This window comes from Cheilinus undulatus, linkage group 23 (genome assembly GCF_018320785.1).
Source record: "Cheilinus undulatus linkage group 23, ASM1832078v1, whole genome shotgun sequence".
Taxonomy (NCBI): Eukaryota; Metazoa; Chordata; class Actinopteri; order Labriformes; family Labridae; genus Cheilinus; species Cheilinus undulatus.
The window spans coordinates 9,826,419-9,849,637 of NC_054887.1; the positions used below are offsets into that span (position 1 = coordinate 9,826,419).

Sequence of the window (23,219 nt, forward strand, 5' to 3'; positions counted from 1 at the left end):
TGAAGACGGGCAATCTGGGATATTTCCTTTTTGGGAAACCACATCCTTAACTAGCTGTTTGATTCAAAACAAACAAGCATAAAAGAGGCAAAAGTGATCTAGACACTATGAAGCTCCTGTAAAAGTATTCATTTATTTACGAGTGATGTTTGAAACCAGCTTCGTTACGGATATTTCATATTGGTAATGCTGACCCTACCAAAATAAGATCAGCCCACCACAAAAAGGTGGTGTTACCTTCTCATTATCCAAAATCTTTAATTCAGCTTATTAAGATAAAAAAGGATGAGCTGTAAAATATTCATCCTCTTTTAAAATGTGTACCCCCCAAAAAATGATGTAATGATACCACTTTCTCTTTCTGTACTGGGCTGTAAGGTTTTAATTTCATCTGTAAAAATGGGCATTTTAGTATGGGATCTAATTAAGATTCCTTGGCTTTTGCAGCCAGCCTCAAGTGGACACTAAAGGAACTGCAGTTTTTTGCACTTCTGCATTTGCAACAAATAGACTGGTGGTGTCCATCTAAATAAGAAACAGCCAAACATATTTGCTTTACCTCCTCTTAACTTCCTTCTAGCCTTGTTTTATATGTACTAGTGATGAAAAGCATCAACTGTACTTCTATAGTGATCTTTTTCTGCTGAACTACAGGGTGACACAAATGCTTATACAACTGACGTGACCAAGAAATTAAGGTGAGCTGTGTCTAACACCACCTTTAAGAGCAATCAAATACCAATCTAATGTAGCTCTACGGCAGTGAGTCGACCCTGTTCAAGCCCCAGATGGTCTCAGTCAGCTGCTGTCCACCAGCCTCTATGTGATGAGTCATTTAGATGAAATACTCTAGGGTTTCTGTTGGTTTGGGGGTAAAGCTGCCATGGTTGGCAGGCAGGGGAGTCGTTACGGACGGAGGAAAGCGCGAAGCATAATGAGCCTCATGGGAGCTCAGCTTGTGTACACAGACGGACTCCCGCTTTCTGCCTCCTAGAAACTCTCTAAACTACTGCCAGCGTGCCGGGAGGAGCCGAGAGAGTCGAGGGATGTGTACTTTTGCAAGTGTGTGTTTATGCTTGACTGAGACGGTGCTTAAAATGTGTTTGTGGTTGTGTTCAGTTATCACCTAATAATGGCTCAAAATTTGGTAAAAATAGAAAAGATGGGGGACAGTAGAGGGTTAGATGAATTTTGTTGCTTAGTCATTTCTCTACTTCCGATTAAAAACATTAGTTGTGCAGTTCTGCTTAATGTATAAATGATTTTTCAAATATTAAACTTCATAACTTTTACCTTAGCTGGTAGAAATAATCCTCTAGCAACATCTTATTTTGTGTTGATTGAAAATGTGCAACAGTGAGTTTTAATTTTGTGGTTTTATAATACTTCTTTAATTTATTTATCTGGATCCCTATTAGTACGCCATCTGTACTGGTTAGGGCAGCCGGCCAATTTTGTACTCGTGCACAATGACAAAGAAGGTCTATCTCTCATTACAGTGCCATGAAAAAAGTGTTTGCCCCCTTTCTGATTTCTGTTTTTTTTACATATTTATCACACTTAAATGTTTCGGATCATCAAACCAATTTTAATATCTCACAAAGACAACCCAAGTAAATACAAAATGCAGTTTCTAAATGATGATTTTATTTACTAAGGGGGGAAAAATCCAAACCTATCTGGACCTATGTGAAAAAGTAATTGCCCCCCCCCCCCTTGTTAAATCATGAGTTAACTTTGATTAACCACAGTTTTTAGAAAGCTGAGTTCAACTTCACTGGCCACACCCAGGCCTGATTACCACCAGATTTGTTGAATCAAGAACTCACTTTAATAGAAGCTGTCAGACAAAGTGAAGTAGGTATAAGATTTCAAAATGAATCCCATCATGCCATGAGTCAAAGAAATTCAAGTGCAAATGAGAAACAAAGTGACTGAAATCTATTAGTGTGGAAAAGGTAACAAAGTCATTTCCAAGGCTTTGAGACTCCAGTTAACCACGGTCAGAGCCATTATCCACAAATGGAGAAAACTGGGAACAGCAGTGAACCTTCCCAGGAGTGGTGGGCCAGCCAAAATTACTCCAAGAGTGCAACGATGACTCATCCAGGAGGTCACAGAAGAACCCAGAACAGCATCCAAAGAACTGCAGGCCTCACTGGCCTCAGTTAAGGTCAGAGTTCATGGATTTAAATGAACCCCGGGGGATGCTCAGTGCTTTGGAAATGTTTAGTATCTATCTCCAGACTTTTACTTTCCAATATGCTTTTCTTTGAGTTGGTTGGAGTGTTCTTTTGTCTCCATGGTGTAATAGTAGCCAGGAATACTGGTTAACCATTGACCGGACCTTCCAGACACAGGTGTCTTTCTACTACAATCACTTGAGACACATTTACCACATTTAGGTGATCACCATTTCACTAAATGTGAGACTCCTAGCACTGGTTGGCTGGACCTTTGCTGAATTAGGTCAGTCACTTTAATAGGAGTGAATAATGCAGTCACTTATTTTGAATTAAATAGTGAATTCTGTTAGGGACATGTTAATTATCTAAAACCAACATGTATAGTGATATATATTGTTTCATTTTGTGTTGTTTGATCGGACTCACCTCTGGCAGAGTGGACACTTGGGCAAAGTTTGAACAAATCATACAGCATTCTTGAGATTGTTCACAGAAGTAGCCCTGCTGGACAAACGGACGCCCCAGAACCAAATATCTTTGGCCCAAGAAAAGCTTGGTGTCAGTGCTGAATTCAGATGGATGAATATTCAAGTGGCTAGAAAGAACCCATTGGAAAGGTTAAAGTTATTGCTAAGCAGTGCCTTGAATACAGTTTTGCCACAAGGTTGTGTCTTGTCGTTGACGGTGAGTCATTCTTTTTGTCAGAAAAATGCTTTTAGTCGAAATGGCTTATAAATCAGTGAAGAATGCTCCAAGGTCAAACTCCTTCTCTGGAGAACCTTAAAAGTAATGCAGGACAATTTACATTTAAATGAGGCATTTGACAAAGAGCAAAACAAAGTCTGAAGTTTGTCTGTTATCAAAATTATTTCACCATTTCAGGATGTTTTAATGAAGCTGGTTTCTACTACTTAATGCACTGTTCCCTGTATTCTTCTGACATAGTCTCTAAGACAAAGGAACCAAAATAGAGCAGCAATTTAAACAGCAGCAGAGGAAACCTTGTTAAATGTTTACAGTGATTGTAAAGACAGCTAAATGTGAAAGACGGAGCTGTAATCAGAGCAGGTGAAACTACAAACCTTAGAAAACCCTACACTGCCTGTATTTGTCATTGCTAGAATGACGGCAGATGTTTGATGGGATGAAAAGTTCCAAAAGCCAGCGTACAGATTGTTTGAACTTGGGCCTTATCCCTTACTCATCTCACTTAAAGCCAGGGGGGTTATGTGGCGGAGAAGACGGATGCTTTGGGATAAAGAAGGAACCAATCATGGAAGGCAGATCTTGTCCTAGGGAGGGAGCTAAAGCCAGCCAGAGGTGTGAAGCCTGGTGAGCAATCGCCTCCAAAATGAATTTCTTCCCTTGAGCTTCGTCGTCCGTCAGTGGGATGTGACAGCACAGCTTCTGACAATCACACATGTTGGAGGGAAAAATGAAATGTGTGTGCACTTTTGTGTGTGTGCATTCTTCCAGTCAGGAAAAGGGAAAATAGAGAGAGGAAGGAAGGAAAAACAGGGTTCCAGAGTTCAGATTCTGTTTCTATTGGGAGTCTCTTGCCTGCAGGCATCTTAAGAGGAAGCAGACATCGATATTTCCTCATCGCCCCAGAGGCCTGGAGCACTAACACAGACTTTAGCAGGGAAAAGCTGCAATTTTGGGGATTTATGTCAAAGCAAGGTGAGATAAACTTTAGGCAGAATATTCATATGTAGAGATAAAAAACACGGGCAAGGAGAAGCCAGGTCTGAGTAAATGGAATAGACGGTTCACAGGGTTCATAGTTATTCTTATCGTATTCTTCCCTTTTGCCTCAAAGTGTCTGACAGCCTGACAGGCAGATCCAGCTGAGACTGACGGGGGGGCAGGTTTATTGGCTATTCTGAACCTCTGGACAGGTCTAGCATGTTTTGACGCTCTGCCGATCACAGATATGATCGGACTCGCCTCTGGCTGACGGGTTTGACTGACTGTGTTGAGCGAGCACGTAACGTGATGGAGAAACAGACGGGCTGTCTGGGCTGACAAACAATTGGATTATAGAGCAAAAAACAAAGAAATAGATTCAACAGGAAGGAAAATATAAACAGAAGGGCTGCAATCTTTAATTAGCCTAATGTTAACTTGTACGTTTAACAAAATTAACAGATCAACCAGAGAAAATCTTCACATCTAACTCAGTAATGTTCCTGTTTTGGTGTTGCTGTAATCTCCGTGAGTGCTTTCCTGTTGGCTTAGGGCGTCTTTAGCGGCACTTTACTAATTTACAGCTTTACAACAGAAGCCGAGTAATTCTTGAGAGCCGTATCTGATTGCTTTTCATGCCTCCCACTCCTCATTGAAGTCTTGGCAGAAGTTGAAGTTGCGACAGTGGGAAATGTCATTTCGTCAGTCGATTCCCTGCAGCCTCTCTGAGGGCCTGTCATCAAAATCTTTGCCTGACAGCTTTAAATCGATCGCACGCCTCTCCTTTTCACCTCATTTAGCTGAGGATGTCTTTGCAGCGTGAGGTGTGGATGCCCTGCCGATCACCTCTGAAGGACAAAAAACTTTTATTGCTATTTACCTGTCCTGTTTGGACTCAGACGGTGTGAAATAGATACTGCTAGGCACTTCTTGCACATACTCTCTGAAAAATCTCAGAAAATTTCAGTACAGGCTGCCCTAAAATCTTCTTTACTTGCCTGTTCTCTTAACCCCAACCTACTGATAGTATTTACAGAAAATCACCTGCTGTGTTTACTACCTGCTCACCCAAACGTCACATGGAAGCAAAGTTGTGGAGACATTTTGGAACAAATTGAAGGAAACTTAACACACCTCAAATCTCCAGTACAGAATAATTTTTCCTCTTTCATATCTTCTCTTCATGACCTTGTAACTTTAACCAAAAGATAAATAAAACTCTGTATGTCTTATCTTCTATTTCCCCCTAACACCACAAGAATAAAATGAGGCGCTCTGAGTCTGACCTCTACTCACTTTATCACAACCATAATGTAATGTCAGCACTCTGTGGCTACCTATACAGAGATAAGCAGCTACACTTCAATTCCTCAAAGCTAATGTGGGGGAAAAGCTTCACATGGAGGTGATATATTCCTGTGACAACAAAATAAAATATACAATACAAATATACAAAATAATGATAAATAGTAGATTATTGTCATGATTCTTTAACTTTAATGCTTTCATACACCCAGTGAACAACGGAAAAATCTGTGAAGTTTTAGGGATGAGACGTATGTGTGAATGCACATGTCAAAATTTTGCATCTGACTTTGTCCTAAATTTTTAAACTCTAGTCACTAGTACAATTTGGAGTCAGACGAGCCACTTTCGTCAACGAAGCAGGTAAAAGTGAAGAAAATGTGATTTTTGGTTAAAAGACTATAATTGAATCCCTTGCTAGCTGGCACCAGAGTTACTAGTCGGTTAAACTAATATTTTTTGGTCATTCAGGCCCTAGTAGAACACACTGTCCAAAGTTAAACACAGCTGCCTGCCACTAGTAGCCACAAAAGCTCCAGTTAGTGACTACATATAGCATCGACAGCATTGCCAGTATTTTGGTGTAAAAAAGGGGGATATGCAGTATATATGGACTGTGCTGGGTTATGATTTTGTATAACCACTTAGCCAAAACAATGAGTTACCACATCCAGCACTGACGTGAACCTTAACCTGCAAAGACTAATGAAGGCCAGAGGTGCTAGCACTGCTAAGATGAGCCACAATTGGCTAACAAACTCCACATCATTTACCTACTGTCAGTAAAATTGTGCCAAATAAATAGTCCTCAATTTTGACTTTGTTTAATGAGCATTTTCTTGACTTTAGACTAGCAAATAAACAATCAAAATTCCTACATAACCAGCTCTAACATGGCTTGCCAAGGAGCATGCCTACTTCGAATGGGCAGAGTTATTATGCCATCCATGTTGCACATAGCTTTAAAGCTTCATACTCTTTACTTGCCACGGTTGTCATCATCGTCCACTACAGTTTTTTAGGGCCGATACCAAATCTAAGCAACTCATCAGATCCATAACCAATTTTTAGATTTGATATGCATTTATTAGGGGCGTAACTGTTCCCACATGTCACGACTCGGTTCGTACCTTGGTTTCTTGGGTCACAGTTCAATAAAAGTTTGGTTAATGGGTAAAAAAGGAAAAGTCAAAAACATAAAGTCCCAAATCTATAAGCCTAATTCCAGGTTTCCCTCATTTATTACTTGTAATCTGACCATCCTTCTCGTGTGAGGACTACTTGTAATAGTTGGTGCATTAAACATGAAAGAAATAAACAAAGTAATGATTGAAATATAAAAACGTGTATTTTAGAGCCTCTGATATCACATTTATGATTTATGTAGAGTGTTGTGATGCCGTCACATAGTCTTTAGTAAACAGGATATATTGGAGATGCAAAAGTGTGTATTCCATCCTTTTTCTAAACAGCTTATCTCGATTGGGGTTAACGGGGGGGCTGGAGCCTTACCCAGCAGTCTTAAAGAGTGGATTACTTGTGCAAAATCACGACTTGTATTCATCAGTACATGGCTGCAGAACAGCTCATGTAAACAAACACTGGATGGTATGTTTAAATGGAGTCTTAGAAGAGCACTTAAATACACAATTGTAGCCTCTGTTGTCTACTTCAACTTCTGGGTGATGGTGTCGTCTGTTTTTCCATTCAGACCATAGACTGAAGAAAGAATTCAGATGTACACACATGCACCAAACTGTGACCCATGAACCGTGACAGTTTGGCACGAATACAAATACCGTTACAGCCCTATTATTAATTATGACAAGCAAAATGGACTTAATTTGAGAAAAAAAAAATTGCATGATCAAAAAAGAAAGCAAAATGACTGATTTAGCCTTAGCTCTGTGGACATGAAATGGCACAGAGCAACACAGTAGCAGCAGGAAAACAAAGGTATGCCATTGTGCAAATGGCACTCAGCCCCTAAATATTGATTGGCTGGTGTTTGGATGACGTCTAGCCAATAAAAAAGTAGGCACAACATTAGTTGAACCTGTAGAGAGTACTAACAAAGCCAGAGAAGAAGACACACCTCAAAGTGTCACACTTTTTAATTGAATAAAGATGATCAGAAAAATAAAACGCTGTTACGGATATTGGCCCTGATAATCAACCAGGCTCATAATCGGTGGATTCCTAATTAACACAGAAGCAGCTACCATCCATCCAGTCAACCACCTTTATCAAACTAAAAGGTGTAGTTTGTGCTGGGAGTGTGGCAGACACAGACATCTCTGGTGTAAATAGCACTCCTGAAATCCCTGAAATTTTCTAGAAAATGTCAACAGTCAAGGTATCAAAAGGGCTGTTGTTCACATTAAAGTGGACCACTTTGTTTACATTAGATGCATATGTTACTCTCCCTTTTCTGAGTTGTTATATAGGCAGCAGTTTCAAGGTGAATGGACAACCATGTTCAATTGACTGTAAAGAATTTGTCAGAAACTTCTGCTCCGCAAAGCTGATGTGTTCCAACCTTTCCGCCACAGCACACCACTTTTCTCATGCACATGCATCACCGGCTGCAGAGCACAGTCTGGTGGATTCAATGACACAAACATCCACCTAGGTTCAGCTTGACGTGAATGGAAACGAGAAGTCACTGCAGCTGTCACACTCATACATCCCATCATCCAACCATGCTCTAATTTAATGGTTTTATGCAACTAAATTAGAGGGAAAAGGTGTTCATTTAATGCAAATATGTGTTTTTAACAAAGTATGCTGATGCGTCCAGGATGTCCCTGCATGGAACTAAAAGTTTTACTAGAACTTAAAGCTGTCCACTATCACATTTAATGCCAATCAGCAGAGCAAGCAGCGACTAATGATTGACATGTTGGGTTCTTACCTGTCTATGTCGCCTTGCACCTCTTTGCTCCCTCTTTGGGATATTTCTCGAGAAGAAGCCGTGTCAGAGGCTCGGCCTGCATTCCTTGCATACAGATGGAGGCCGCCGTCCGTAAGGTATCTAAAAAAGGAGATCAAATGAGATGGAGCAGATGTCAGGCTTCAGTTTGACATAAAAGTCAGATTTATTTAGGATTTTTGAGTTGATTAGAAGCAGTTCATTAAAGTAACCCAGTGAGCATTTGGACTGTTTTACCAAACCGGTGCATGCTCAAATATGTTTATGTATGCACATGTGGCAGAGAGTAAGTGGTGGGATTTGAGGCTACAGCCAGAAAGCAATCTGACATGGCTGATAGAACACAAAGATCATTAGTGTTGAGCTAATTAAGCTAATAATTCAGCTAATTACCTTTCCCTCCCAATGTGTTGTTACATTTTCTGTCCTGACACGTCTTTAATCCTACAGATGTTGTACTCCATCTCTCCTTGCTTAACTTGATCTCCCATTTCACCCTGATCCCCCTTTAAACTCTTCCAGAAAGTAAGTGCATGGACCCCAAGTAGGATTCAGTTCTGCTTATGAATTGGTTTTAAACATCCTTCCCACAAGTTTGAGGCGTTTTTCTTCTATGAGTGAATGAAGGTCAGAAGCACATGTGCAAGCCATTGCTACAGTTTGTTTGTTCTTTTCATTGAAAAAAACCCTGACTCATCCTTTTTCATTCAGGTGATCTGTCAATGTATTAAAGGCTCTCAAGGTTCCAACAGTATGTTTTCTGAGCCCTGCCTTTCAAAGCATGACAAACCCTTGTTAGCCTTGGTGCATGACAGCAGGCTATTTGTATTAATACACTCTGAGAGATAGGAGTAGCCTTGGGGAATGGATGAATACACACCTTACCATGAATGGAGAGTGATTTTTAAGTAAAGCAGTGTGCATCTGGCACGAGTCATTCATGATCCTTCAAAGAGAACGGCCTTCGATGTAGTATTTTAGCTTTTAATAGTGATGTTGAAAGCTAATCTTTGTTATAGCTTGATTCTTTTTCTTCAAACTTGTTTTGAAGAGAAGACAACGAACGCATCTTCATGAATAAATGAAATGGAAAGGTAACTTGGTGTGTTGAATGATTAACACACCAAAAGATGATGTGACAATTTTAAACGATATAGCAGGCCACCAGGGAAAAAAAGTGTCCCAAAAGGAAGTGAGAACTATAGTTGCCATCAGGCCTTGTATAATCATCATTCTTCATGCTTAAATTGCTGGCTTGGTCTAACAGTGCAAAATAAGGGGATGCTATGAGTGGAGAGGGAGAACCCAGTGTCAACATATTTGAGATAGCTGAGGCTCTTTTAGTTTCTCGATGTCAAGAATTAAGAAAGGAGAAAAGGTGACAAACATACAAAAAAAAAAAAAAAAAAAACAATATGCAGGCACTGCCAGACTGCAGTGATACTTGATGGGGAATATAAGTAACATAAGGAGCCACTTGGGAAATCATCACCCTGAAAAGATACGCAAAGATACGAAGAGAGGAATCCAGCCAGGCCAAAAGACTTAATGATGCATTCACAGTCCCACTTCCCCACAACAACGCGAAGGCTCAACAGATCATAAGGAGTATGGGTGAGTATATCATGAGTTACAGCTATTTTCAGTGGTGGACAACGAAGGTTTTAAAAGGTTAGTAAACATGCCAAAGAATAACTAAATACTATGTAGCTTAATGCACACCTATGATGCTTTTTTTGCACATATTGTACTATACAAAGTGTACTTGTTGCTTAATAAATGTGGATGTCACTTTTTCCAAGGCTTCATTTGTTGTTTTGGGGTTTTTATTTTCGATGCCGTTCTAAATACAGTAGTGTGGATTTGTTAGGAAGATATTAGCGTTCCATGAGATTTTGATTCCTAATAAGAAGACAAAAAAGCGTATCTTTTCTCACTACAGATTGCCAGCATGTTGGATAAGACAAATGCTGACTCCAGTCCCAAAATAGAGGTTTCAGATGAAAACTTAGTCGTACTGTTGATCAGTTAGGGTCCAAATCTTGGAATTTTCACCCAAAGTATTAAAATTAATCATTCTGTGTTAAAAAATATGCATAATGACTGCCCTCTAAAGGTTGAAAATATCTACTGAATCTGAATTCTTGGTGTTTTGATACTATCCATCCAATATTCTAGTTGGGTTGACAAGGAGGTGAAACTTGTTCACTGCATTCTGCTGTCAAAAGCTTGTCAATACAAAACAAGATCTTCTGTTTCCTTACTATCAAAAAAAAAGAGAGATACACTGAACAGAGCAAAGAGGTAAATATCTGACAGACGCAGTGTGGACAACAAGTATCTGAAGCAGCACATTGTGAACTGATTTCTGACACTGGTGCAGTTAGAACTGGCTGTCAGACTTCAATGACGTTACAAGGTGAGTAAAAGGAGTTAGAAACCTGTTTTCAAATATGAGCTTTGGCCTATTTTATCACCAAAAAATGTTTAATTTTGTTCAAACTCTCTGTTACAGATGTGAAAACATTCATATTAAGTGGTTAAATCGTTGATTATTCCATCCAAACATGAATCCACAGTTAGTCAGTGCATCAAAGGGAAGCTAACATGCTAGCACTCATCATCCTACCCGCTGGTGATCTCATCCATCCGGCCGTTTTTCCCCAGGATCTCCCCATCACTCATGTACCCTGCCACCTCCATCTGCTTCCCTCCTTCCAGCCCTCCTCCTCCCTTCTCCCCATGCTCCATCCCCCTCGCCCCTGCTGCTGCTGCTCGCCTCAGGGGGGCGCTGAACACAAACCTGGAGGGGTCTGAGTGCCCGCTGTAGCGCCCGGTAGTGGTGCCGGCACTCGTTGAGCTCCCCCTGGGTGCAGCATAGCTGCTGGGCATTGAGGGGGCGTCGCCTGCCTGGAGACGTGGGGTTTGTGATTGGCCCAGGCGCCAGGCCATGGGGGAGGACCGTGTGGTGAGGGCTGGAAGGCCACGCCCGTTGACCTCAGTGGTTACCGTGGTGTCAAAGGTTGTTTCTAGTGTACTGTGGAGACAGAGGGGGAAGACAAGGAAAAATAGGGGGATTAATTCTGATTGGTAACATGACAGCAATAACTGATGATGAAACAGATATTGTACTACAGTTGCTTCTAGCTGGGAAATAAATCGAGCGTATAGTGTTGGTTCAGGCGGGCCACAGAGTCAAGTGCTGCCACGTAATCGAGATCAGCTGATTTGCACTTAGCATGCTATTGGTTAATTGCACACATGCTTTCATATTTAAACTGCTCTGGCACAGCTACGCCTTCAAGCTACCTTTTGCAACCCTCCTCCACCCCAGCTCCTCCTTGATGCTATGTCTGACTTAAAGCTATTCTGTTGTCATTGAAGCCTGCACTGCCCTGGGCTGCTCTGAGTTGTGGAAGTGCAGGGGGATCCCAGAACAGCCACACTGCCAAATAGAAATAACAGCCAGAGCAAACTAGTAACCGCTAAAAGAACCGTTTAAATTTATAGCCTCAAATCATGCATGTTTCTTGACCATGTGGCCCTGTCTGAAGTAAAGTCTTATCAAAATGATAACAGATTTTAAAATGAGATAAACGGTAAGACAATATTATTTATATTGATATGTTTTGTGTTGATGCTGATTAAAAAAATACCAGGCCTACTGCTGAGAAAAAAATGATTTAGTAAGAATCAATAACAGTAACAACTGCCATGTAGGTGCATTATCTACGTAGCTATATTAGCTTTAAAGGTACTTGGCAACATTGGCTATGTAGTAACGTTAATTACATAGCTAGCATAGCTATGTTAGCTTTAGCAAAGGCTCGTTAAGCTAAAGTGAGTAACTGTTTGTGTAACTACTTCTAAAATGGGTCTATACATAATTGAGCCCTGGATTAGACTTCTGAACTTTCTGTTTTATTTATGAAATGTTTCTTAGTCTGTAATGTTTGCAATGCAGTTATTTCATGAATGTAACTGCCAGACTTTATTCATGAATAAAGCTGAACGTAAAAAAAACATTTCTTAAACTTGAAACACTCTGTAACAGCAAATTACAGCATTTCCTTTCTGAGATACACAGTGTCTCAGATGAATGGTGTGTAAAGTGTATAGAAGTGTAGGCTACAGTCTGCAGCCAGGTCCCGCTCCAGTATTTCCCAGCTGTAGATCATCTGGAGACTTCTTCTGATGGATCAAAATCAGAATACTCAGATATTAAAGCCATCCTTTCAGGTGCACTCTGGTGCAAAGGGCAAGTCATTCTGGTGAAAAGATCAGACATAGGGAGCTGTCTGCATCCACTGAGTGCCACTCCCTTCAAATCACATGTGGCTTCCTGTAACACGGCTTTCTATGTGCTTATATGAGAGTGTGTGACCTTCCTAAAGTGCTGTTTCTTCCAGTGTGTTAACTTGTGAAGGCTCCCATGAGAAAACATGTCAGACCATCACAAAGGGAGGGAGGGAGGGAGAGAGAGAGAGAGGGATGAAGAGAAAACTACAGGCCTGAGTGACGACAGCCTTTTAGGAACTGAAGGGGGCTTTTGTAGCAAATCCATGTTGACTGCCATATTAAAATCAGCGTTTTAAACTAGCTTTTAGTCTGCCTTGACACAAACACAGCCAAAGAGGTGGAGCTGAAGTGGCCCTCATAGCTCCTGGCAAACAGCCACACAGTGCTGGCTTGTAGTCATATCAGTCATACCACTACATATATATATAAAATCAATATCCTTACCGGTACTTCCACTTAACCATTCAAGTAGTGAAAAAAATCACCCCCGTACAGTGTGGGCTAAAACAGGCATTAACTAGGCCTATTCCAATAAAAATAATTTCTTTAACCAGGCTGCAAAAATGCTTATTTTACAATAAAAATGGGCATTTGTTAGAAACTCTTTAAATACCACAGAAAAAAACAGCTGCTTAATGACATATGAACAACACTGAACATTTTGTAGACGTTGTCAGATGCAGTTTTGGATTAATTGTTGTTGTCTTGCTGTTTCATGCCTGTTTTCTGAAGACAATAGGATAAAAATGCCTCAAGAAAAAGGAAGGATCTTGTGTAGGAGAGGGCTGAAGTGTAAGTGTGAAAATAAGTGCAATGTTCACAAATTAAAGCAGCCAACGTGAGGTATGAAACCTGCTGGAGGGAGACAAAGAGGACTGACTCACCATCCTGACTGTCCTCTGTTAACCCTGAAGTGGCCACTGTAGCCACACTGATGTTAAAGAAAGATGTGAACATGCCAGCTAATGTACAAATGTAAACATTTTAGAAAGTATGCCAGCTTGATTTGACTTTTAATGGAAGCCTTGGAAGGACAATATCTTCTTGATTGACAGCTTAGCCGCTCAGAGCACAATCAATAGAGAGCTAATGATAGGGAGAGTGTGAATAAAAATGGAGCAGGGACACATGCAATTAGACAACTTAGACAACTATAAATCTAATCATTTCATCGTTCCCTTTCTGACTCCTTGTGTGACTTTGATAATCCCACTCTTGTTTTCTACATCTTTTAAGAACCCATACATCCCACTCAGCCTGCTGTATGTGGACACAGACAGCAGAGAAAGGCAGCAGAGGTACCTAACGTGAGCTCTCTCTGCTGGGAGAAAAAGTGCACTACAGTCAGAGAGACAGAACCAAACTTGACAGCACAGCAGACAGCTGCTCTGATTTGTCTTTAAGGATAAGTTGCTGACGTGTATTCTAGTTACAAACATCCCTGTGCAAACAAATACCGGCGAGCTGTGTTATATATTGCCATGGAAACTAGACTCACACATATAGCAGAAGTGTAAACAGGATTAAAGCCTTACATATGGCTGTCAGAGCAGATGCTGACACTATAGTAAACCACATTTTGCTGCAATAGTAGCTAAAAAACATCATCTTAAGGGAATTAAAGTAGCCGATTATGCAGTTGAGGAAGAGGACAGTAGCTGATTTGTGGAATGAGGCACCGATCTGGTTGCCTGCATCTGAACGTCAGTCTTCATTAGGCGACAAAAGCAATGACAGCTCGAGGCAATGTCTCACACATAGAAGAGAGAGAGGTGTGAGGTCTGTCTTGTACTGTTCTGAGTCTTAGGGCTGGGCAATATGGACTAAAGATCATACCTCAACTCATACCTGAGTGTTAAACTTTACTGTGATTCTAGTAAAAATCCATATATTTGATCCTGTTTGATAACTCAACAACAAAGACAGAAGGCAGAGACAACATTTCCATGGATTAAAGTTGTCAAAATTGTCCATACTCTTTAATGTGTTTCATAGTGATCAAATCTCCATTGTTTTAATGATCAATAGTTGCAAAAAGTACTTAAAGAAACTTAATGATCCTTGGGCCTACTTTAACCAATAGAGAGAGAGCACTGTCTAAATTTCATAAATACACTGACAATATTTGAAAAGTGAGTGACACTACAGTGAAACTTGCAAGTTGTATTTATGCAATTAAGCAGCAAAAAGAGAAGGTTTCCATTTCTCCTCACCACCTCTACACACATTTCCAAGTGTCGCCAGCATATTTTTGCAGCTAGGACGATCTCTGAGGGTCTCTCTTACTCCTTGCCAGCAAGGAATCAAGTTTTCATTTGCTACCTATACGTTCCAACCACCTTTCAAAATGGTGCCAAAATATTTTTGCAATCTAGAGAGCTAGAAGCGAACACCTCTATTGATCCGCTCCAGTTCTACGTTGTGCTGAACATGTTACCAATATATTTTTGTAGCATAGATAACAGGACAACTTTTCTCTTGCTCCTGGCTTGTTCCACCTACTTTTAAAATTGTTGCCAATGTATTTGTGCAATTAAGACAGCAAGGACTTAAGGGTTCCCTTCCTACTTGACAGTTCCATCCAGTTTTCCTGAAGCTGCTAATGTATTTGCTGAATTAAGGCACAAAGAGGTTAAGATTTCCCCTGTTACTGGCCAGTTCCATCTATTTTTTTAAGCATACTTTTTCAATGTAGACAGTGACAGGCGAATGTTTCCCTTGCTTCCCACTAGTTTCCCACTTTTACAAAGGTCACCAAACCACTGGATAATTTTATTAGTACTGTGTACTGTTTTTCTCTGCTTCCCAGCAGTTCCATCCACTTTTCAAAATGTTGCCATCTTGTTTGTGCATTTTAGAAAAGAGAATTAAAGGTTTCTGTTCTCCTTGTTGATTCCGCTTAATTTTCCTAAGGTTGTCAATGTATTTGCTGAATTAAGATGGAAAGAATGTTTTTTGCAATCAAGACAGCGAGAAGTGATCATTTCCCTTACTCCTCACCAGTTCTACTTACTGTTCCAATCTATTCTTGCAGTCTAAGTTTCCCTCATTCCTTGACAGTTCCCCACACTTTTACACATTTGTGAAAGAATTTGTGCAATTTAAATAGTGCCTGCCTACGGTTTTCCAAGCTTTGCCAGTTCCCTCAAGTCTTTCAAATGCTTTCACCTTATTTGTGCAGTTCAGACTGCAAGGAGCAAAGGTTTCCCTAGCTACTTGCAAGTTCCATCCACTTTCCTAAAGTCACCAATGTATTTGCTCAATTAAGACAGTAGGGAGTGAAGGCTTCCCTTGCTACTGACCAGCTCTGCCCACTTTTCAAAACAACACCATGGAACTTTTGCGATCTAGACAGCGAAAAAAAAGTGAATGTTTACCTGGCTAATCACCAATTCCCCACATTCTTCCAAAGATTTCCAACCCAATCATGCAATTTACTCAGTAATCTCTGTGGGTTTCCCTCACTCATCATTAGCTGCACCCACTTTTCAAAGTGTACGGTGTACTTTTGAAATATTGTCTGTAAGAAGTGGGGGTTTCCTTAGCTCCTTATCAGTTCCATGTTTTTTGACAGTTCCACCCACTAATTCAAATGTTGCAGCAAAGAAAGAGTTTCCTTTGCTCTTTTCAACTGCAACTCCTTATTCGAATGTTGCACTTGTAACTGTGCATCACCAAGGGTGTCCCTAGCTAGTTACCAGTTCTGTTCATTTTTCCAAATGTTGCCAACTAACTGTGCAATAAAGACAGTGCTCTCTGAGGGTTTCTACCGCTCCTCGCCAGTTCCATCCGCTCTTCCAAATGTTGTCAATGCATTAGTGCAACTTAGACAGTGAAGAATAAGGGTTTCCCTTGCCCCTCATCAGTTCTACTTGATTTTCAAAATGTTGCTTTCAATATATTTTAACAATTTAGACCAGGGATGTCAGACTCAATCACAGCGGGAGTTGAATCCTGAATTTGGGTCTAACCTGAGGGCCTACCTGGGCCCAATCTCCCATACATTGTCAAACTCATCTTCACTGCTAATGAATTATAGGGGGCAAAAAATGTAAGATTGATAATAAATAATTTTGAGATTTAAAAAAGTTAAAAGTTAAAATCATGATTTTTAACAGTTAAATTACTAAATAGAATTCAAATTCATGAGTTCAAAAGGTCAAAATATGATATAAAATTATAAAACAATAGTTTAAAAGGTCAAGAAATGGAATAAAATTAAAAAATCATGAGTTTAAAGGTCAAAAGATAGGGTAAAAAAACCAATTAGAATTAAAAAGGTCAATATTTGGGATTAAAAGTTAAAATAAGGAGTTATAAAGGTCAAGATATGAGAAATTAAAGTTTAAAAGATGAAAATATTAGATAAAATTCAAAATACTGTGGTATAAAGGTTCAAATATGAGATAAAAATGTACGATTTTAAATCGAAAAGGTTAATATTATTTGGGATTAAAATTCAAAGTTAGGAGTTGAAAAATGTCAAAATGTAAGATAAAATTCTAATTCATGAGTTTAAAATGTCAAAATATGACTTAAAAATCAAAATGATGAATCTAAATGTTCAAAATATGAGATAAAAGTCAAAACCATAACTTTAAGTCATTATTGTGAGATGCAAATTACAAAACACAAAATGAAAATACAAGTTTCTTTTCCCACATTTTTGACTTTTTTAATCAAATACTGTAACTCTTCCCTTTTTCTTATTCTTAAGACTTAAATATGTAGATATATTTTCAGTGGTATGGTTAGGTTTACATTGTTAAACTTGAAGAAATCTGCAGACCTCATACTGATGGGCCAGTTATAATAAAAATATGAAATGATCTGGCGGGCCGGTTATAACTGTACCTTGGGCTGGGTTTGGCCCCCGGGCCTTGAGTTTGACACCCCCTGATTTAGACAGTGTGAGCTGGATCTTCCTCTTGCCTTTTCAGTTCAGCTCATTACACCAAATGTTGCCCTTACTCCTTACTAATTTCACTGACTTTTCCAAATATTGTCAGAGTATTTTGTAATTAAGGCAGCAAGAAGTGAGGGTGTTCCTTGTCTCTCATCATCTCCACCCACTTTTAAGGAGTTTGCCAGCAACTGCTGATTATTTGAATCAAGAAAACACCCAGAATTGGGTGTCTAAGCCATCTCTTGTTGTTGCTGTGCCATCACACAGGTATTGATATCATCTGATTTTTACCATAAAGTTGTCATCATCAACATAAATTTTATCCGTATAAATCATTTTTTCCTACCCTTTGTCTTGTCTTATTATTACACCTGAAAAACTTGAGATATTTCCCAGCTCTACTGTGTATGTGTGTGTTCTTGGTGAGAAAGGGCAGAACTCTACACCTCTTGGAAGCCAAGTGGCAACATGAGATGGGCAGTGTTGCCAGGCGTACTCACAACACATCTCCATCAACACATCCTGAGACGACCACACAGTCAGAGTCATGTCAGGGTTTAGAGAAGCAAAAATCTAACAAAAAAATTAAATGACTCCTTATCTGACAAGGGATCAGAGCTGAATATGGAAATACAGAAATCAGTTTTCCACGGTATGGAAATCTAAATCATTTAACTGTTTGTACACAATGTAGCTCACTAAATCCGCTTATCTTTATCTCCAGGCGGCACAGAGGAGAAAAAAAACAGGAAAGACAGATGAACTGAGGGAGAGTGTGTGTGTGTAGGTGTTGAGATAAATAAATGAGCATGCAAAACGAAGGACACAGCTCAGCAGTAAGAACAGGAAAGGTGCTGAGAAATTTTGCTCACCAAACTTGCCACCTATGAAGGCAGAATCTATATTTGAAAACAGACTACATTTAACTCCAGTATAATATCATCAAATTAACTTTAGTTCATGTGATAAACACAAGTCATTCAAAGCCTCAGTAATATTAGGAAATTTCCTAAAATAAAGACAGCACTTCCCATAAACCCTTCTGCTATTGGGGGCTTTATTACATAATCTGGTCTGAAGCAGAACCAAAAACCAAAATAAATCCTAAACAGAGGGAGTTGTTTTGTCTTTGGCCAAGAGCTCAGCAGGAGGGTGATCCATGTTGACAGCAGGGAATCGCTTAATGCTGAGCAATGCTAAATATAAATACATCAGAACTTTGGCTTTCTGCTGGTTACAAGATGTGAGTTGAGTCACAGTTTCTGTAATTCTGTTTGAGGTTAATTCAGTAAAAATGTACAGTAATTCTGCAGCACCACTTCAGAGGATCAGGCGTCAAGTACAATACCAGCCACAGTGTGTTTTCATTGCAGGAATCTTCTGTAACCACAGACCATAAAGACAAACTATACACACATAGCAGCAGCTCAGCTATACATCAGAATGCACAAAGCAGGAAGTAAGCAGGAAAACCTGAGCTTTAAGAATGTGTGCCACAGTAATGTCACTTGCTGTTAGCTATTCAGGCCCTCCTCTTCAGTTTCTGAGTGTTTACACATGTACTGTTAAGAAAAGCATGACATGATGATGGCACAGCCTGCCATTGGTTGTCACAGCCCATGTGACATGCATTTTGGGAACCTAAGATCGTGGCTACTGCTAAGCTATTGGAAGAACCATTTGAAATTTGGTTTAAAAATTATAAAAAGGTGTTAACTATCAAAGTCTCTGGTGTAGATTTAATCTTTAAAGACCCTGGGAAGTCACCCAAGTTCCAGGCTTGCTAGAAAAGCTATCATGAGGGCTACGAAGGCATGGATAATGTAATTAGAACAGCACCACAGAAGACTTCCAGAGAAAAAACTAGGAGGCAATAATTGATAGTTTGAAAGTTATTCAACTTTAATTAACCTGTGTCTCTTCGTATCTAATACTACAAAGCTAGTCTCAAAGGGTTAAGAAACTTTTAACCATGAGTACAACTAGGGAGGCTAGTAGCGCTCATGCTACGGATCCAACATGCATGCATTGATATTACAAGTTCTGATCTAAGGAGGAAGCATACATTACTCAACATATTCACTGGGATATTCTGCCATAAATGAGAGAGATCGACACAACAAATAGTGAAACATGCTAATTTACAGCTCCCAGAATAATAAACAAGAAATACCTAGTACTGAATATAATACAGTAGAAATAGCTAGAGCTGTGCATTAAGAATCTATTGGAAAGTAATTTATGCCACCTGGTAATGGTCAATTGAGCTTTCTTATGACACATGACCATCTTAATTTCATCACTTGTTACCAAGCTTTATCTCTAATATGCCTTAGGGTCCCTGTAAATTGATTAATCAAATCTGTATTTTAGGTTTGTTGTATTACAGGCCACTGTGTCATGGACCACCAGGCCAAATTTCAGCCATGAAAACATCTCTAAGTTTATAAAATTAAGCTTCAAAATCATGAAAAATGAGGCAGTAAAATCTGCTCTAGGATCGTATGGGCGTGGCAGTTGAAGCCACACCCACTCACGAGAAATACGATCCTCTCAAATTTAAAAAAATCCTTCTGATCAGAGCGCAGCTGCCTGGCTTTGTGCCAGAGCAGAAAGACAGAAATTTACTGTTTTCTGGCACAAATCTCATAGGATATTTGTAGGCCACAGGCTGATATATTTTGGAAATTCACCTCACAATGAACAAAAATACAGCATGTAGCTGGCTGTAAACTTTCAGTAAAGGCAGTGACATTGGCTAACAACAGACTGTATTAAGATGAAGTGCTCAGTGATTTTATATCAATGTAGCGTTAGGGGGCGGGGTAATTCCTCATCAAGACTGGTGATGTCATGGGCTCCTATATTTGCCCTGCTCAAATAAAATGAAGTGTAGAAAGAAATGAACAACTTTTCAACCGGCTAAATCCAAAATTCAGTTGCACATAGATCCCAGTGTTTTCACATGTTTAAAATAACCTTATTCTAACATATCTAGTGTGTTTAGACACAAAGTTTGCATTTCACTTTGGGATTGACTTCACAAAAGCAGCTTGAAACTAGGACTGCATATTTTACTGCCACTTGATCAGTAAAATTGGCATATGATCAGAGCTCATTTTATGTTTGGAAATTGTTATACTTCAACCATCTATCAGTTTTCAGTTCTGATCCCATGGTGTGAATTAATGTAAAAGACCTCACAGTTAAACGCTGTTGTGTGATGAAGAAGATTACATTTAAAATGCATTAAAATGAAAAGAGGATTTCAATATAAATTATGAAAATAAACACAACAAACAAGAATTCAATTGCAATATCAGGGTTTTTTCACATCAATTGTCTATTTAAGCTGCTTTATAGAGCCTTTAAAACAATTTAAACGCCGCGTAACTCAGCGTCTCGTCCTTGAATGACTACTTTTCTCTACTTCTGAGCACAAAAACTACTGCTTTGTGCTACAACAGTAGCGCCACATTCTTGTTTGTGTGTGTCTGTGTAGTGGATGTAAGCTGTAGTGATGCTTGCATTGGTCCTGACAGATGTTAAACTCTGTGACTATGAGAGCAATTTAAAGCAATTGCTCCACACCATCACAGAGCAGAACTTCAATCTGAACCCTGAGAAAGGGTCTCCACCCCGCAAAGACAACAGTCTATCACACACAAACACACACTGGAGTCAGGGCAGCCAAGTCACTTTCCATCTTCCATCATAGACTGAAAACTCATCTTGTCAAGAAATGCCTCGTGTTACCTTCCTGCAGCTGAATCATGTCACTCCTGCGCTCGCTCTCTCACAGGAACATTGTCAGGGATTGAAAAGTGTCTCTGGCTTTGACCCAGCATTCCTGTTCAGGATTTGTTATCATGGATTTTTCTTTTACTGTAGGGTTGCATTCATTGCGAATTGAAGTGTCAGCTAAATGCACATTAAGAAAGAAAATAACACGCTTGCTTCAAAGAGGACCAGCGGCTATCTCCTCAGTTTCAAAACAATGAATAATTTAGCCCGCCCCGCTCTGTCTGTTCTCTAAATGTAAACACAAAATCAACAAACCCGACCGACTGAAGCTATTATGTTCAAAATGTCATCTGGCGGTTAGCTGAATCCCCGCAGGAGTAGACACAGATCCCTCAGGCCCCAGCAGACGGGGAGACAAGAGCAAAGATTTCCCCCTTTGTGTCTGCGGTGCCAGGCTTGTCCTTGAAGATCACAGAATTTCTTCACACATGGAGCTGTTGCTTTCCCTTCATATGCCAATCAATACCATTTTTCATTGTCTGGATGGACAATGAAGAAGTGGAGGGGTGTTAAATATACTTTGTGGATCGATATAGATAGTCTGAGGAGGCCATGACACATTTGGATCTCAGAGGAATGATGATGACGCAAGTTAAGCTGTCATAAAGGCTGCAGCGTCAAAGAGGCAAAGTCGGTTAAATTAAAACTCAAAATGAGGCTAAGGCTGGCTTAGGTCCTACATTGGTCAGATTCAATCACTATTTTAAGGATGAATGATATGAATCAGAGAGAAACCAACTGTGAAAAAAGAAAGAAATCTAAAGGTGGAGGGAACAGACATTAATGAGCTACAGATCCACTATTACAAAACCACTCAAGCTCTGTCAGGTTGCACAGGGATCAAGCTTGAACAGCCCTTTTCAAGTCAAACCACAAATTCTCCAGCAGACTGAGAACCAGAAAATTCACCTTGTTGTCTTTAAACTATTTCTGCTTTTGCTGAATGCTTTAGGTCATTGTCTTGATAGAAAATGTATCTTCTAAACTGTATTTTTCTTGCAGACTAAATAAATTTGTCCTCCAGAATTTAACCCCAAACTTTTATGAGCCTACCAGGGCTGGCTGCAAAGAAGCATCCCCACAGCATGATGCTTGATGCTGCCACGACCATGCTTCACAGTGGGGACGGTGTGTTTGTGGTGATGTGCAGTGTTTGGCGTCTTGTCTGATGGCCAAAAAGCACCGTTTTGGTCTTTGTAGACCAAATATCTTTCCCACAATTGACCATGGAGTCTTCCACATGCCTTTTGGCAATGAAGCTTTGACTGGTGAAGGACCCAGGCAACCGTTGTTGCATACAGAGTGTCTCCTATCTCAGCTGCTGAAGCTTGAGTAGACATAGGTGTTGCTCTCACTACTCTCCCTTATGCATGGTCACTCAGTTTGGGAGGATGACATGGGCTAGACAGATGTGCCGTATTCCTTCCATTTCTTGATGATGAACTAACTGAACTCCAGGAGATTTTCAGTGCCTTGGAAATTTTCTTGTATCCATCCCCTGACTTAAACTTTTCCAGGGTAAAACATCCAAGGGGGTGAGTACTTTGTATAGGCACTAAATGTGATGAAATAAGTACGAAGAGAGCATTAGTAAAGTTGAACTTTTATCCTAAATTGAGACAGCCCACATTAATGTTGAGTCTAACTGTAGCTGAATTAAGCTGCACTATTTTGAATGTGTATTCTTGTATTAGCATCAAGCTGGCTTTATGTATGAGTGCAATTCTAACACAGATGGTAGAAACATCTGTCTTCAATATTTATCTTGTCAGGACGTGAAAAAAACACATACAATAGCAACAGGCATATTGTTCAAACTGAGAGTGGCATCCAAGTAACAGATGTCCCACATTTTATTTAAGTTATATTAAGAAAGAACTGTATAATAATTCTTAAAGATAAATGTGGTCGACAATGGCAAGTCTGTGTGAGCTGAGTTACTGTGTAGAAATATGTAGATTAACCCTTTAGCACAGGATAAGTACAACAAGAGAACCTCTGATCAACTAGAAAAAGTATAGAGGGTTTCTGTCCTTTTAATCCTGTCCAAATGGACCATGTCTCAAATAAAATTGGACTTTTAAAATAAAATTAAAACATG

The 23,219-nt window shown here is 39.7% G+C and overlaps 1 protein-coding gene across 5 annotated transcripts in view; it reads right to left on the minus strand.

Moving 5' to 3' along the window:
- The window catches only part of nav3 (neuron navigator 3), a 340,033-nt gene that overhangs the window by 84,907 nt on the left and 231,907 nt on the right, over positions 1-23,219 (minus strand). For 4 of the 5 annotated variants that reach the window (XM_041780602.1, XM_041780601.1, XM_041780600.1 and 1 more), the window contains 2 exons: positions 10,739-11,146; positions 8,092-8,211 (listed from right to left, as the gene is read on the minus strand). In XM_041780602.1, coding sequence (XP_041636536.1) covers positions 8,092-8,211; positions 10,739-11,146 — 528 coding nt within the window. The remainder of the gene's footprint in view (positions 1-8,091; positions 8,212-10,738; positions 11,147-23,219) is intronic. The other variant, XM_041780603.1, reaches the window with a different exon arrangement.